The following is a 13,847-nucleotide window of genomic DNA, read 5'->3' on the forward strand; positions in this document are numbered from 1 at the left end:
TATTTTGAGGAATTAATGTTGGGCAATAAACATTTATTACAATGAAAGAGTTGAGGTTTTAATAAGCCAGAGAAGCCCAGAGGACGTGCATGGTTAATTGTTATGTGGTAAATTGCATTGTTGTAGTGTTGCCGTACGATAATGACTGTGCGGAAGTGAATTGATGGTTTCCCCTAAAGGAAACCAAATTGCATTGTTGCTCTGTGTTGCTGTGCGATAATGACTGTGCAGAAGTAAAATGATGGTTTCCCCTAAAGTAAAGACGATTAGCTCAACAGAGGTTCCCTTGTTGTTAAACTGATTTAAAATATGTTAAATTACCCCATTTGAAAAATGTGCAATGTTTTACACACTTGTAGAGACAATGTTTGAAAGTAATGATGGGGGGGGAATATAGATACAGTTACATATTTTCTGGATATTATTTCTGACCATATATCGTTTTGACAATATCGCAATATTATTTTTGCAATAGTTGGTTGTACCTGCACCAAACTCCAATTTGTTTGACTGATCAAAACTTGCTTTCTCATGGCTCTCTCTTGTCCCATTGCAGCAAACATACAGTGCATATGGAAAGTATTCTGACCCCTTGACTTTTTCCACATTTTGTTACGTTATAGCCTTATTCTAAAATGGATTCAATTGTTGCTTTTCCTCACCAATCTGTACACAATACCCCATAAAGCATGAAGAAATTAATTTAAAATTGAAATATAACATTTACGTAAGTGTTCAGACCCTTTACTCAGTACTTTGTTAAAGCACCTTTGGCTGCGATTACAGCCTCGAGCCTTCTTGGGTATGACACTACAAGCTTGGCACACCTGTATTTGGGGAGTTTCTCCCATTCTTCTCTGCAGATCATCTCAAGCTCTGTCAGGTTGGTTGGGGAGCGTTGCTTCACAGCTATTTTCAAGTCTCTCCAGAGATGTTCGATTGGGTTCAAGTTTGGGTTCTGGCTGGGCCAGTCAAGGACATTCAGAGACTTGTCCTGAAGTTACTCCTGCGTTGTCTTGCCTTTGTGGATAGAGCCTTCCTGTTGGAAGGTGAACCTTCACCCCAGTCTGAGGTCCTGAGTGCTCTGGAGCAAGTTTTCATCAAGGATCTCTGAACTTTGCTCCGTTCATCTTTCCCTCGGTCATCTTCCATCTAAGAATAATGAAGGCCAATGTGTTCTTGGGGATCTTCAATGCTGCAGACATTTTTTGGTACCCCTTCCTCAGACCTGTCCCTCTACAGAATCCTGTCTCGGAGCTCTACGGAAAATTCCTTTAACCTCATTGCTTAGTTTTTGCTCTGACATGCACTGTCAACTGTGGGACCTTTTATATATATATAAAAGCCTCTATATATAGGTGTATGCCGGGACCTTTCCAATAATTTCACTTTGTCATTATTGGGTATTGTGTCTAGATTGATGAGAATGTTTTATTTAATCGATTGTAGAATAATGCTGTGACGTAACAAAATGTGAAAAAAGGGGTCTGAATATTTTCCGAATGCACTGTGTGGTGAGCAATATGTTTGGAACATCGAATTGCAGTAAAATCACAGTAACCAATCGCAGTACTTATCAAATAGTGAGAATCGCAATACACAGTTGAAGTCAGAAGTTTACGGACAACTTAGCCAAGTACATTTAAACTCAGTTTTTCCACAATTCCTGACATTTAATCCTAGTAAAAAATCCCGGTCTTAGGTCAGTTAGGATCACCACTTTATTTTAAGAATGTGAAATGTCAGAATAATAGTAGAGAGAATGATTTATTTAAGCTTTGATTTCTTTCATCACATTACCAGTGGGTCAGAAGTTTACATACACTCAATTAGTATTTGGTAGCATTGCCTTTAAATTGTTGTGTAAAACATTTTGGGTAGCCTTCCACAAGCTTCCCACAATAAGTTGGGTGACTTTTGTCCCATTCCTCCTGACAGAGCTGGTGTAACTGAGTCAGGTTTGTAGGCCTCTTTGCTCGCACACATTTTTTCAGTTCTGCCCACATATTTTCTATATGATTGAGGTCAGGGCTTTGTGATGGCCACTCAAATACCTTGACTTTGTTGTCCTTAAGCCATTTTGCCACAACTTTGTGATTTTGCTTGGGGTCATTGTCCATTTGGAAGACCCATTTGCAACCCAGCTTTAACTTCCTGATGTCTTGAGATGGTGCTTCAATACATGCACATAATTTTCCATGCCTCATGATGCCATCTATTTTGTGAAGTGCACCAGTCCCTCCTGCAGCAAAGCAACCCCACAACATGATGCTGCCACTCCCGTGCTTCATGGTTGGGATGGTGTTCTTTGACTTGCAGGCCTCCCCCTTTTCCCTCCAAACATAATGATGGTCATTATTGCCAAACCGTTCTATTTTTGTTTCATCAGACCAGAGATAATTTCTCCAAAAAGTATGATCTTTGTCCCCATGTGCAGTTGCAAACCGTAGTCTGGCTTTATTTTGGAGGTTTTGGACCAGTTGTTTCTTCCTTGCTGAGCGGCCTTTCAGGTTATGTTGATATAGCACTCGTTGTACTGTGGATATAGATACTTTTGTACCTGTTTCCTCCAGCATCTTCACAAGGTCATTTGCTGTTGTTCAGGGATTGATTTGCACTTTTCGCACTGAGGTACGTTCATCTCTATGAGATACAACACGTCTCCTTGCTGAGCGGTATGACAGCTGCTTGGTCCCATGGTGTTTATACTTGCGTACTATTGTCTGTACAGATGAACGTGGTACTTTCAGGCATTTGGAAATTGCTCCCAAGGATGAACCAGACTTGTGGAGGTCTACAATTTTTTTTCTGAGGTCTTGGCTGTTTTCCTTAGATTTTCCCATGATGTCAAGCAAAGAGGCACTGAGTTTGAAGGTAGGCCTTGAAATACATCCACACGTACACCTCCAATTGACTCAAATGATGTCAATTAGCCTATCAGAAGCTTCTAAAGCCATGACATAATTTTCTGGAATTTTCCAAGATGGTTAACGGCACAGTCAACTTAGTGTATATAAACTTCTGACCCACTGGAATTGTGATTAAGTGAAATAATCTGTTTGTAAACAATTGTTGAAAAAATTACTTGTGTCATGCACAAAGTAGATGTCCTAACTGACTTGCCAAAACTATAGTTTGTTAACAAGAAAAGTGTGGAGTGGTTGAAAAACGAGTTTTAATGACTCCAACCTAAGTGTATGTAAACTTCCGACTTCAATTGTATCTCGTATCGGCACCAAAGTATCGGGATAATATCATATCCTTGTCTATTTAGTGAGCCATAAACTAGGAGTTAGGTTAGTGTTTAAGATTGAGACTACAACCTTATTAGCTATTGCTTCTTAAGTTGAGAGATAATATTTAGCCTAATCAACGTATCTTTGTGATTATCCACAGTCACATGTTTAGTGGTCATTATCTGTCAGTAAAGCTAACCATTGTAGTTAACAGCACAACAGTTCTTCTGACAATGCTTTGGCCCTGTTTTATTGTATTGAAAACCATTAGCTTCGCTCAAGGCTGCAGCTACTCTTCCTGGGGTCCAGCAAAATTAACGGCATTATGCAATTTTTAATATATTTTTTAAATATTACAATACATTCAAAACTGATTTCACCACATGTTATGATTGTGCCCTCATGCCTGTACTCTACTACCACATATCTACAACACAAAATCCTTGTGTACGTGTGTAAACTGCATATGTTATCGTGTGTGTATCCATATGTCTGTGCCTATGTTTGTGTTGCTTCACAGTCCCCACTATTCCATAAGCTGTATTTTTATATTTTTTTTACATACAATTTTACTGCTTGCATGATTTACTTGATATGGAATACAGTTTCATGTTGTTATAGCACTATGTAGTACTGTGCTCCTCCCATGTTCTGGACTTGGGGACTGTGAAGAAACCTCTGGTGGCATGTCTTGTTGGGTATACATGGGTTTCCTAGCTGTGTGCCAGTTCAAACAGACAGCTCGGTGCATTCAACATGTCAATTCCTCTCACAAATACAAGTAGCGATGAAGTCAATCTCTCCTCCACTTTGATCCAGGAGAGACATACATATTATTAATGTTAGCTCTCTGTGTACATCCAAGGGCCAGCCGTGCTGCCCTGTTCTGAGCCAATTGCAATTTTCCTAAGTCCTTCTTTGTGACACCTGACCATACGACTGAAACAGTTGTCTAGGTGCGACAAAACTAGGGCCTGTAGGACCGGCCTTGTTGATAGTGCTGTTAAGGAGAGTAGCACCTTTTTATGGACAGACTTCTCCTCATTTTAGCTACTGTTGTATCAATATGTTTTGACCAGTTTATAATCCAGGGTTACTCCAAGCAGTTTGGTCACCTGTACTTGCTCAATTTCCACATTATTCATTACAATATTTAGTTAAGGTTTAGGGTTTAGTGAATGATTTGTCTGAAATACAATGCTTTTAGTTTTGGAAATATTTAGGACTAACTTATTTCTCGCCACCCATTATGAAACTAACTGTAGCACTTTGTTAAGTGTTGCAGTCATTTCCGTAGCTGTAGTACCCAACGTTTATAGTGTTTAGTCATCCGCATACATAGACACACTGGCTTTACTCAAAGCCAGTAGCCTGTTGTTGGTAAAGATTGAAAAATTAAGGGTCCTAGACAGCTACCCTGAGAAATTCCTGATTCTATCCGGATTATGTTGGAGAGGGTTCCATTAAATAACACCCTCCATGTTCTGTTAGACAGGTAACTTTTTATCCACAATATAGCAGGGGGTGTAAAGCCAAAACACAAGTTTTTCCAGCAGCAGACTATGATCGATAATGTAAAAAGCCGCACTGAAGTCTAACAAAATAGCCCCACAATCGTTTTATTATCAATTTCTCTCAACCTGTCATCAGTCATTTGTGTAAGTGCTGTGCTTGTTGAATGTCCTTTCCTATAAGCATGCTGAAAGTCTGTTGTCTATTTGTTTACTGTAAAATAGCATATAGGGAAGGTCAAGTCATGCGTCCTCCGAAACATGACCCGCCAAACTGCGCTTCTTAACACCCGCCCGCTTAACCCGGAAGCCAGCTGCACCAATGTGTCGGGAAATACCATTCAATTGACGACCAAAGTCAGCCTGCAAACGCCCAGCAGGCCACAAGGAGTCGCTAGCGCGCGATGAGCCAAGTAAATCCCCCCCAGACATACCCTCCCCTAACTCGGGTGATGCTGGGCCAATTGTGTGCTGCCCTATGGGACTCCCAGTCACGGCCGGTTGTGACACAGCCTGGGATGAAACTTACAGCGATGCACCACTCGGGAGGCCGGCTTTACTATTCTAAGGTAGCAGAGTTACTTTTGCTTCCCTCCAGGCCTGAGAGCTCACACTTTCTGGTAGGCTTCAATTGAAGTTATGGCAAATTGGAGTGGCAATATCGTCTGCTATTATCTTCAGTACTTTTCCATCCAAGTTGTCAGACCCCGGTGGCTTGTCATTGTTGATAGACAACAGTAATCTTTTCACATCTTCCACACTCACTTTTTGGAATTCTAAATGACAATGCTTGTCTTTTATAATTTGGTCAGATATACTTGGATGTGTAATGTCAGCGTTTTTGCTGGCATGACACTGTTGGCATCACCTGAGCAATACAGTCGAGACATTGCTCTCTGTTACCTCACGTAACCTTTTGGAGCAGTGATAGTATGCAGGTATCATCTTGACAAGGCTGCCTCGAAGGAGTCATTAAATAACACTTTCACATAGTCCATAGGGACTAGAACTAGATGTGGAAATTCATAGATAGAGGCTCTATCCCTGACAGAAAACACCTACCAACTGTTGATTCGTAGAAGTAATAGATATTGCAGTTTGAGCGTCTGCTAGCTGCAGTCTTTAGCCTCAGGGAGCCATGGGGCTAACGGCTCGAGGAGTTGCAGTGTAAAGCCGTTGAGAGCGATAGCCTGAGATTAACCGAGGAGAGAACCCCCTCGGCAGGGGGTCCGCTTTATGGCCACAACACCCCACGTTCCCCGATCGTTAGTGCTTCACAGCCCCCACAGCATAGCGCCACAGCATATGGTGTTGTGTTGTTTCCTGCTTCCTGTGTCAGTGTGTGACTGAGGCGTCTTTACAAACGGCCGTCCGCAGCAGAGCCACAGGCCATTGGCAATGTATGCCTTGTGTCTGGAAAGGAAACAAACATCTGTTTTGGGAGGTTTTTTTTCGGGGGCCTACAGTTGAAGTCAGAAGTTTACATACACTTAGGTTGGAGTCATTAAAACTTATTTTTCAACCACTCCACAAATGTCTTGTTAACAAACTATAGTTTTGGCAAGTCAGTTAGGACATCGGTTAGGACACAATTTTCATTATGGGCCCTAAAGCATGGAAATTATGTCCACTGCTTGTATACTTCGTATTTTGGCGAATGTAGTACGACATCCGGGAACTTTTGGCATACTAACTATATCCATTCCATATCCATACATGTCCAAACATACTACATACTCAATTTACATCACAAATAGTACAGTTAGCGCAGTTAGTATGAGTATTCGAACACAGCTCTTGAGTTTGAGAAAACATTTTTTTTAGTTATTGAACTACTGTAGGTTAAGTGGATTTATAACCGGTAATGGAATTACGGTAACAGAATTACATCATGGGTCCCTGATCTGTACTATGCTTAATTATGAATATTCATATCATTCTCTTTATGGTGTTTGTATCCTGAATAGGTACACAAAGGTTAAAATATGCAATAACCTTATTTTGCATATTTAGTTAATTCTACACAATAGCTATTATACTAATGAGCTCCTTCCCTAAACAAGGCCACATTTGGTTGGTCCAGACCAGACCAGGCTGAACCAATGTTTATGTTTCCCAAATTTGGACATGACAGCACAGTAGAGTAGTGTACAGCAGAGCAGATCAGAGTACAGTACAGTAAAGTAAATATGTACAGTACAATACAGTCAGTACATTATATTGTACTCTACTCTAGTGTACTGTACTGCACTCTACTTTTCTTTACTTTACTGTACTGTTCAAATTTGTGAAACATACAGTACCTGTCACGTTCTGACCTTTATTTCCTTTGTTTTGTCATTATTTAGTATGGTCAGGGCGTGTGTTGGGGTGGGCAGTCTATGTTTGTTTTTCTATGATTTGGGTATTTCTATGTTTCGGCCTAGTATGGTTCTCAATCAGAGGCAGGTGTCATTAGTTGTCTCTGATTGAGAATCATACTTAGGGTAGCCTGGGTTTCACTGTGTGTTTGTGGGTGATTGTTCCTGTCTTTGTGTTAGTTTGCACCAGATAGGGCTGTTTCGGTTTTCCACATTTGTTGTTTTGTATTATGTTCATGTTTAGTTGTCTTATTAAAAAACATGAATAGTAACCACGCTGCATTTTGGTCCTCCTCTCCTTCACCGCAAGAAAACCGTTACAGTACCAGTCAAAAGTTTCGACAAACCTACTCATTCAAGGGTTTTTCTTTATTTTCACTATTTAAAAAATTAATTAAAGACATCAAAACTATGAAATAACATATGGAATCATGTAGTAACCAAAAAAGTGTTCAACAAATCAAAATCCATTTCATATTTGAGATTCTTCAAAGTAGCCACCCTTTGCCTTGATGGCAGCTTTGCATACTTTTGGCATTGGTGTTATTCATAGATGTGGTTATTCATGGGTTCATTCATATGGGTTCGTCTGAGGCTTTATGACATTTCTGTCACGTTTGCATGCATGTCCATCTGTTACTGTGTATTGTGACATTTTGGATATTCTCCTTCACATGCACACACCATGGGGCTGTCATTTTCAGTTGGATCTTATTTTTCACAATGTGCCTTCCCTTCAACAGAACATACACATAAAAACATTGGCTGACGACATGGTAAGGCGTCCTGTTTTCATTTCTTTGTGTATTTTGTTTTGCGTCATCATCTTCTCTTTGTGTCATGGCTGCACAGGATGTTGAACTGAAATCTGTGGATGGATCAATGAAACAAGAGTGACACGGTGCCCTCTGTTAACCAAGTAGGGTTCCTGTATTACTGTCATTACAGTATTTTATGGTTATTTAATGTGGCCAAATGATCACGTAATTTAATATGATTTCTTTTTATGAATGCCTAGCCTAATCAGTCAAATATCAGCCCAACAGTATCCAACAGGCGTATATATTGTATTTGTTATTATTCCTCTTAATAATTCATTAACAAAGAACAAGTACACTCTATTTGGGTCAAACACTGGTGCTGTTTCAATGGATTGTATTACATGTAGATTCTACAATCATGTTGAACATCATTGGTTTGTCTTTCACTGGTCCGTCCACAATGATTTCAGTGTAGATTCAGGTGTGCTATCATTAATAAAATGTCGTATTAATTGATTTGTCTTACTCTTTTTCATATGTATGTTCATTCATTCATTTCACACAAGCATGACCCCTAAACCCATATAGATAATACCACTGACGACTAACTAACAGCGACTGGTGCATGGACTTACCCTCTTCTGACTGTGTAACAAAGGTGTGTGCTGCTGGCGGCATATCGTTTGATCTTGGTCTGTCTTCTGTCGTCGGCCCTGAATACATATGAGGTGCGCTTGATTTAATGCTTGCAGTTTGCACTTTTGGGACAATTACATTTGTCCCATTGCCCCCTGCAAACTAAATCAAGCACAGCTCAGGTGAATGTATTTCTACTTATGCGATTGACATTTGTTCTTAATTCATCGGTGTAGCTAGAATAGCTGAGTACTGTCTGTGAGGAGAGTATCTTTCTGAGGCATATGTACTTAAGTTATACAGACTCCCATAACAGTCTGTGATTTTGAACAATCCTAATCTACAGGGTTAATGGTAAGTGTGAAGGTAAGTTAAAATCGATGACGTCGCTGTATTTAACAGTACCATTTTATTATGTACCATGTTTTCATTCAGATACACATGAACTGTACAGATTAATACATCAAAGTTTGAAATAAGGCAAGCAATGTTACACCCCTTGTTAAAGCACATTATCATTTAATCTAACTTTTTTTTACGACACAACAGAAGATGAGCACACATTATCAGTCCGCCCCTTGTCACAGGCAAAATGCTTTACTTTAGCTGGCCTGTGGTACCATCCCAACCAGCTGATGCCTGTTTAAAGGTTGGGAAGGAGCTTGAATGACATGGCAGGCATATGACAGTATCACTCAACTCTACAGTATGTAAGCATTCAGAAAGCCTGAAGCCTAGCTAAATATTCATAGTTAAATACTATATGTCGTAACACTTACCATACACACTTTGGTAATGCCACCCTCTCTTTCCCCTTCAGCGTGACCGGATCACCAGTTTCCGGAAGACTGGGAATAAGAAGGACAAGCCCCTGATTCAGCACTCCACAGACCCCATGTCCATTCAGGTAGAGATGCCCATGCCCCAGCCTCTCTTCGACGACCGCTCCATGAACCTCTCCGAGAAGGAGATCAACGCCCTCTTTGAGAAGATGATGGTAAGTCCGATACTGTAACTCTCCTTTTGAACCAAGTGTATATAGCCACCATTATCCACAGTGCTCCCCTCTAAGAATGAATGTAGAGTCCCTGTTTTCAGTACAGTATTTCCCTGACTGATCAAAACTAGTTTTCTCATGGCTCCCTCTTGTCTTTCTGCAGCAGACATATAGTGAGCAATGTGTTTGGAACGTCAAATTGCAATAAAATTGCGGTATCTAATCGCAATACCTACAGAATTGTGAGAATTAAAATCCATATTACAATCCGTATTGGTATTGTGAGGTCCCTGGCAGTGTACACTGAGTTTACAAAACCTTAAGAACACCTTCCTAATATCGAGTTGCACATCAGAACATGGACTCTACAAGGTGTCGAGAGTGACTTAAAAAAGGGATCATGGCTTTCACCTGGATTCATCTGGTCTGTCTATGTCATGTACATAATGTTTTGTACACTCAATGTATATGTACTATGGGATTACACTTTCAACCACTACTTGTCTTGAACCATAAAGATGTAATGGGTAGAATTGACATGGTTACTGCTTCTATGTCTGAAACTCACCGTGGGTCCTTTTTAGTACGAGCTACCAAATCACATTGTTATTTTACTGTTCACCAGAGAGTCCGATCTTTAGGTGGATCTCTGTCTCCACTGGTTGTCATAATAATGATATCAGTAGATGTGATGTGTTGACAGCTTGCCAGTGGCACATTCAAACATCTTTTGGCAAAGAAATGTAGCGGTTTTCTTTTCTATTGCCCTCTATATTTACATCATGTTAATGTGGGTGCTTTTGTGTCTCATACTATGCGCCACTCATCTCTTCTTCGTAATCTGCAGGCAGGGAGCTCTGCTCAGGCTAAGCCTCTGCTGAACAGTACTTACCTGGTTCGCTGCGCAAGAGCCATGTCACAGCTCTAAAATCACGCTGACGCTCAGCATAGAGAGCACATAGATCAAAGAGAGAGACAGGAGTGAGTGTATCAGCGTAACCCCGTCGTGACTTCTCACTTAACTCAGTAACTCAAGTTCACTTGACTCAGCCCTCGTTCAAACAGGGAGCTCCAGAGTGATCCATCAGAGAGCTACGGAGAGCTCCATCTGAGCTACAGAGAGCTCCATCAGAGAGCTACAGAGAGCTCCATCAGAGAGCTACAGAGAGCTCCATCAGAGAGCTACAGAGAGCTCCATCAGAGAGCTACAGAGAGCTCCATCAGAGCTACAGAGAGCTCCATCAGAGAGCTACAGAGTTCCTACAGAGAGCTCATCAGAGCTACAGAGAGCTTGCCTGGCTACCCAGACTCCTTGCTCCGGCCAAACGCTATGCCACACCCACAGATTTTAGTTTAGTTTCATCAATGAGTGTGGACCTGAGTACCTCTCCGACCCTTCACCGAATTTGAACACATTTGGGGCCGTCTTATTGGTTTATAAACCTATGGGTAAATGCATTGATATTGCTACCAAAATATTTTTTACATTACAGGAGTACCAAGATGACTGCACGGTGGCTTCATTACAGCGATCCCATGTCTGTCATCCAAGGTTTATACACATCACTGGTAACTACTAGACATCCATAAAATAGCGAGGGTGATACAAAGAGTTTGTTACTTTAATTACAGTGTTTACTCATAGCTCTCTCCTGTTACCAGTAAAGATGCACTATAAATGCCTGTCTTCTACCCGGTGATATTAAATAGAAAATGGTGTAACACTCATATGGCTTTAACATGATGTTCGAGCTCCTCCCTTTGTGTTATGAATTATAAGAGTGTGCGTATCTAGCATAGTGTGATAATAAACCGTGAATTTGCATCAGTTCAACCTGTTGTCGTGTGTCTTCCACGTCTCTGTTGAGTGTGAGTAGCAGTTTATATCCAAGTAAGAAGAAGTCGAGCCTTTAGCTTGCCAGCCCAGAAGTCTGTAAATCTTCATCATTGAGAAGATTACTCCAATAATAACAACTAACAGCCTACATTATAAGACGATACTTGAATTTGAAATAATTGTAGCTTCTGATCACTTTGCAGTTACATGTAATTATACATGGCATGCAACGTACATGGTGTCCTGTCCTTGCTAGTTGTGAGGCAAGGGTAGCTGTGGTCCCACAGACACATGGTTTTAGTAGGAGATGATGGGTTGATCAATGAGCATTCCCGTGGAACTCTCTGTTCAAAGCTCAATATTGCCCCCTTGTGGGGTTTTGCTTGACTTGATGAATGGAGAGGGAAAAATAATGGATGACCTAACCCCCCATCTTTACGCTTTGTTCGCCTTGTTTTTAGACTCAAGTCGAGCCCCAAGTACTAGGTAGTCTGACTAGTCTTGCTTGCCAGACTCATAAGTAATAGCTACCTTGGACCTTTAATTACAACCCATAGGTTATGTAAAAATGAATGAATTTACAGGTGAAAACAGAAAACATTTCCCCTTGTTGATGACGGACTTTGTTGAATTTTAAGTTCAACTCGTACTCATCTCCAAGGTCAAACGTCTTTTGCAACCCCTGCTTTTTAATTCCACAGAAATTGGCTCTCTGTGTATGCCGCCGGATTGAAAATCTAACAAGAAGCTTTCAGCCAATACCCTGGCTTCATTGCATAGGCCTTGGTGTGTGTGTGTCACTCTGTATACCTTTTTTTCATATAATGGTTATTGTTGCGGGAGCCAAAGTGATGCAGATTCTCTCCTGTTTTTTATCACGATCAGTCTATTTTTTTTTTTTTGCCTCACCTCGTCTCATCCAGCTCACCTCTCAATTACTGTGTTTGTGCTCACCACGCTGTGACATTAAACTCAGGCTTCGATGACAGGAAAGGCATGTTTCTCAGCGGCTGAAAATGTGTTGCGCTGAGAACCTTCACTGAAAGCTTAATTACAATGAAGTAAAGGGGTTTGTATTACCTTTACGTGCCTTTGAAGCTGCCAGCACCAACATGCCCCTATCTATAGATTGTAGAGCATTTTCATAGCTAAGGTACTAAGAGCAGCCTATGTTGAAATGTATAATGCAGAAATGGAACTTTATTTATATTAGCTTGAATTGGAGTAGCTACATCAAATGATATTAAAACAGCATAATCGTAGTCTCAATACAGAGACACTCAATAAAGAAGGTTTGCCGTTGCTTTAGAAAAACGTAGCATTTTGTTGTTCTCTGTGTATCTCCTCGTATCGCCATGCTCTTATTGATTGATAACATGGCATGCACTGCTGCTTTAACGCTCTAGTTTCAAGTCGGGGTGTTGGGGGGTTGACCAAGGAGCCCCCATGTTGTGCTTTAATGACTAAGACAAATCCACTCTGGAAGATGCTCATTGGAAGATAGGCTAGACAGTCGTGTCGACGGTTCCCATTGGTGTGAGAGTAGTAGGATACAGTGATTTGAAAAGAGTAGTAGGATGGTTCCACTTAAATTCGCTTTTCTAGATATTTGACTTAGGACAGCTAATCATCCGTACCAGTGATTGTCTGGAAGGTGAGCTTCTCACCTCTTCCTCGTGTTGATATTCAAGGTTCAAACTACTATGGACATGAGTGCAACTCTACACACCTCTCTGGTCTGGGAGGTGAGTTTATTTTCTTCACCTCATGTTGAGGTTCAAAGTTCCAACCATTTCAAACGTGTAGATACTGCTCCACGCTTTTATGGTCTAATGTTAATTTCTCCACCAATCCTTTTATGGACTCTGGCCGAAGGGGATGGCTCCGTCAGGCTGACATGCTCTCTGACTTCACTCGGGGCGTGGCAACTTACTAATATTTTAGGGGACAAATTCTCTTGTGGTTCCTAAAATCACATTCCTATTTTAACAAAGATACTTTCATAATTTTCCATATAGAATGTTAAGGATGCAGACTTCATACATGGAGTGTATACTTTTCAAGTTACAGTATTTCCTTTATAACACTTTTTAATGACATCACAGAATAAAAACCATTATGACATTAGTTTTCAATAGATCATCTCTGACCATTCCCCACGTTCTTATGTTAGAAATATTGTTCCAGTATTCACTTTTTGAACTTTTTTGTCAGGAAAATGTCTGCTATCAAAGCACATTCCTTGGTGGATTTTGGAGAAGGAGAACTGTCTGGATCTCCGCTCCTTTAATTTACGAAAAGGTGTGACCTGTCAAACCGGCCCGGTTCCCTCCTCCCCTGTGGGTGAGGGAAGGTCTGGTTACTGTCATCCATTGCCAAGCTGATCTGACCCATTCAAATCCTCACAGGACAGCCTTGACAGCATGTAGTCTGCATGTCCCCCCCCCCAAAAAAAAACTAGAGAAGCCCATAATGCTACCAGGTCATCAAAAGGTTCTGGGAGGAAGAG

At 40.9% G+C, this 13,847-nt stretch overlaps 1 protein-coding gene across 1 annotated transcript in view; it reads left to right on the forward strand.

Annotated features, from left to right (window-relative positions):
• Positions 1 to 13,847, forward strand: part of LOC112256388 (protein diaphanous homolog 2) — a 629,309-nt gene that overhangs the window by 17,774 nt on the left and 597,688 nt on the right. The window contains 2 exon segments of the mRNA XM_024429614.2: positions 7,851 to 7,883; positions 9,325 to 9,501. Coding sequence (XP_024285382.2) covers positions 7,851 to 7,883; positions 9,325 to 9,501 — 210 coding nt within the window.

The sequence above is a fragment of the Oncorhynchus tshawytscha genome, linkage group LG08, assembly GCF_018296145.1.
Source record: "Oncorhynchus tshawytscha isolate Ot180627B linkage group LG08, Otsh_v2.0, whole genome shotgun sequence".
Lineage (NCBI taxonomy): Eukaryota > Metazoa > Chordata > Actinopteri > Salmoniformes > Salmonidae > Oncorhynchus > Oncorhynchus tshawytscha.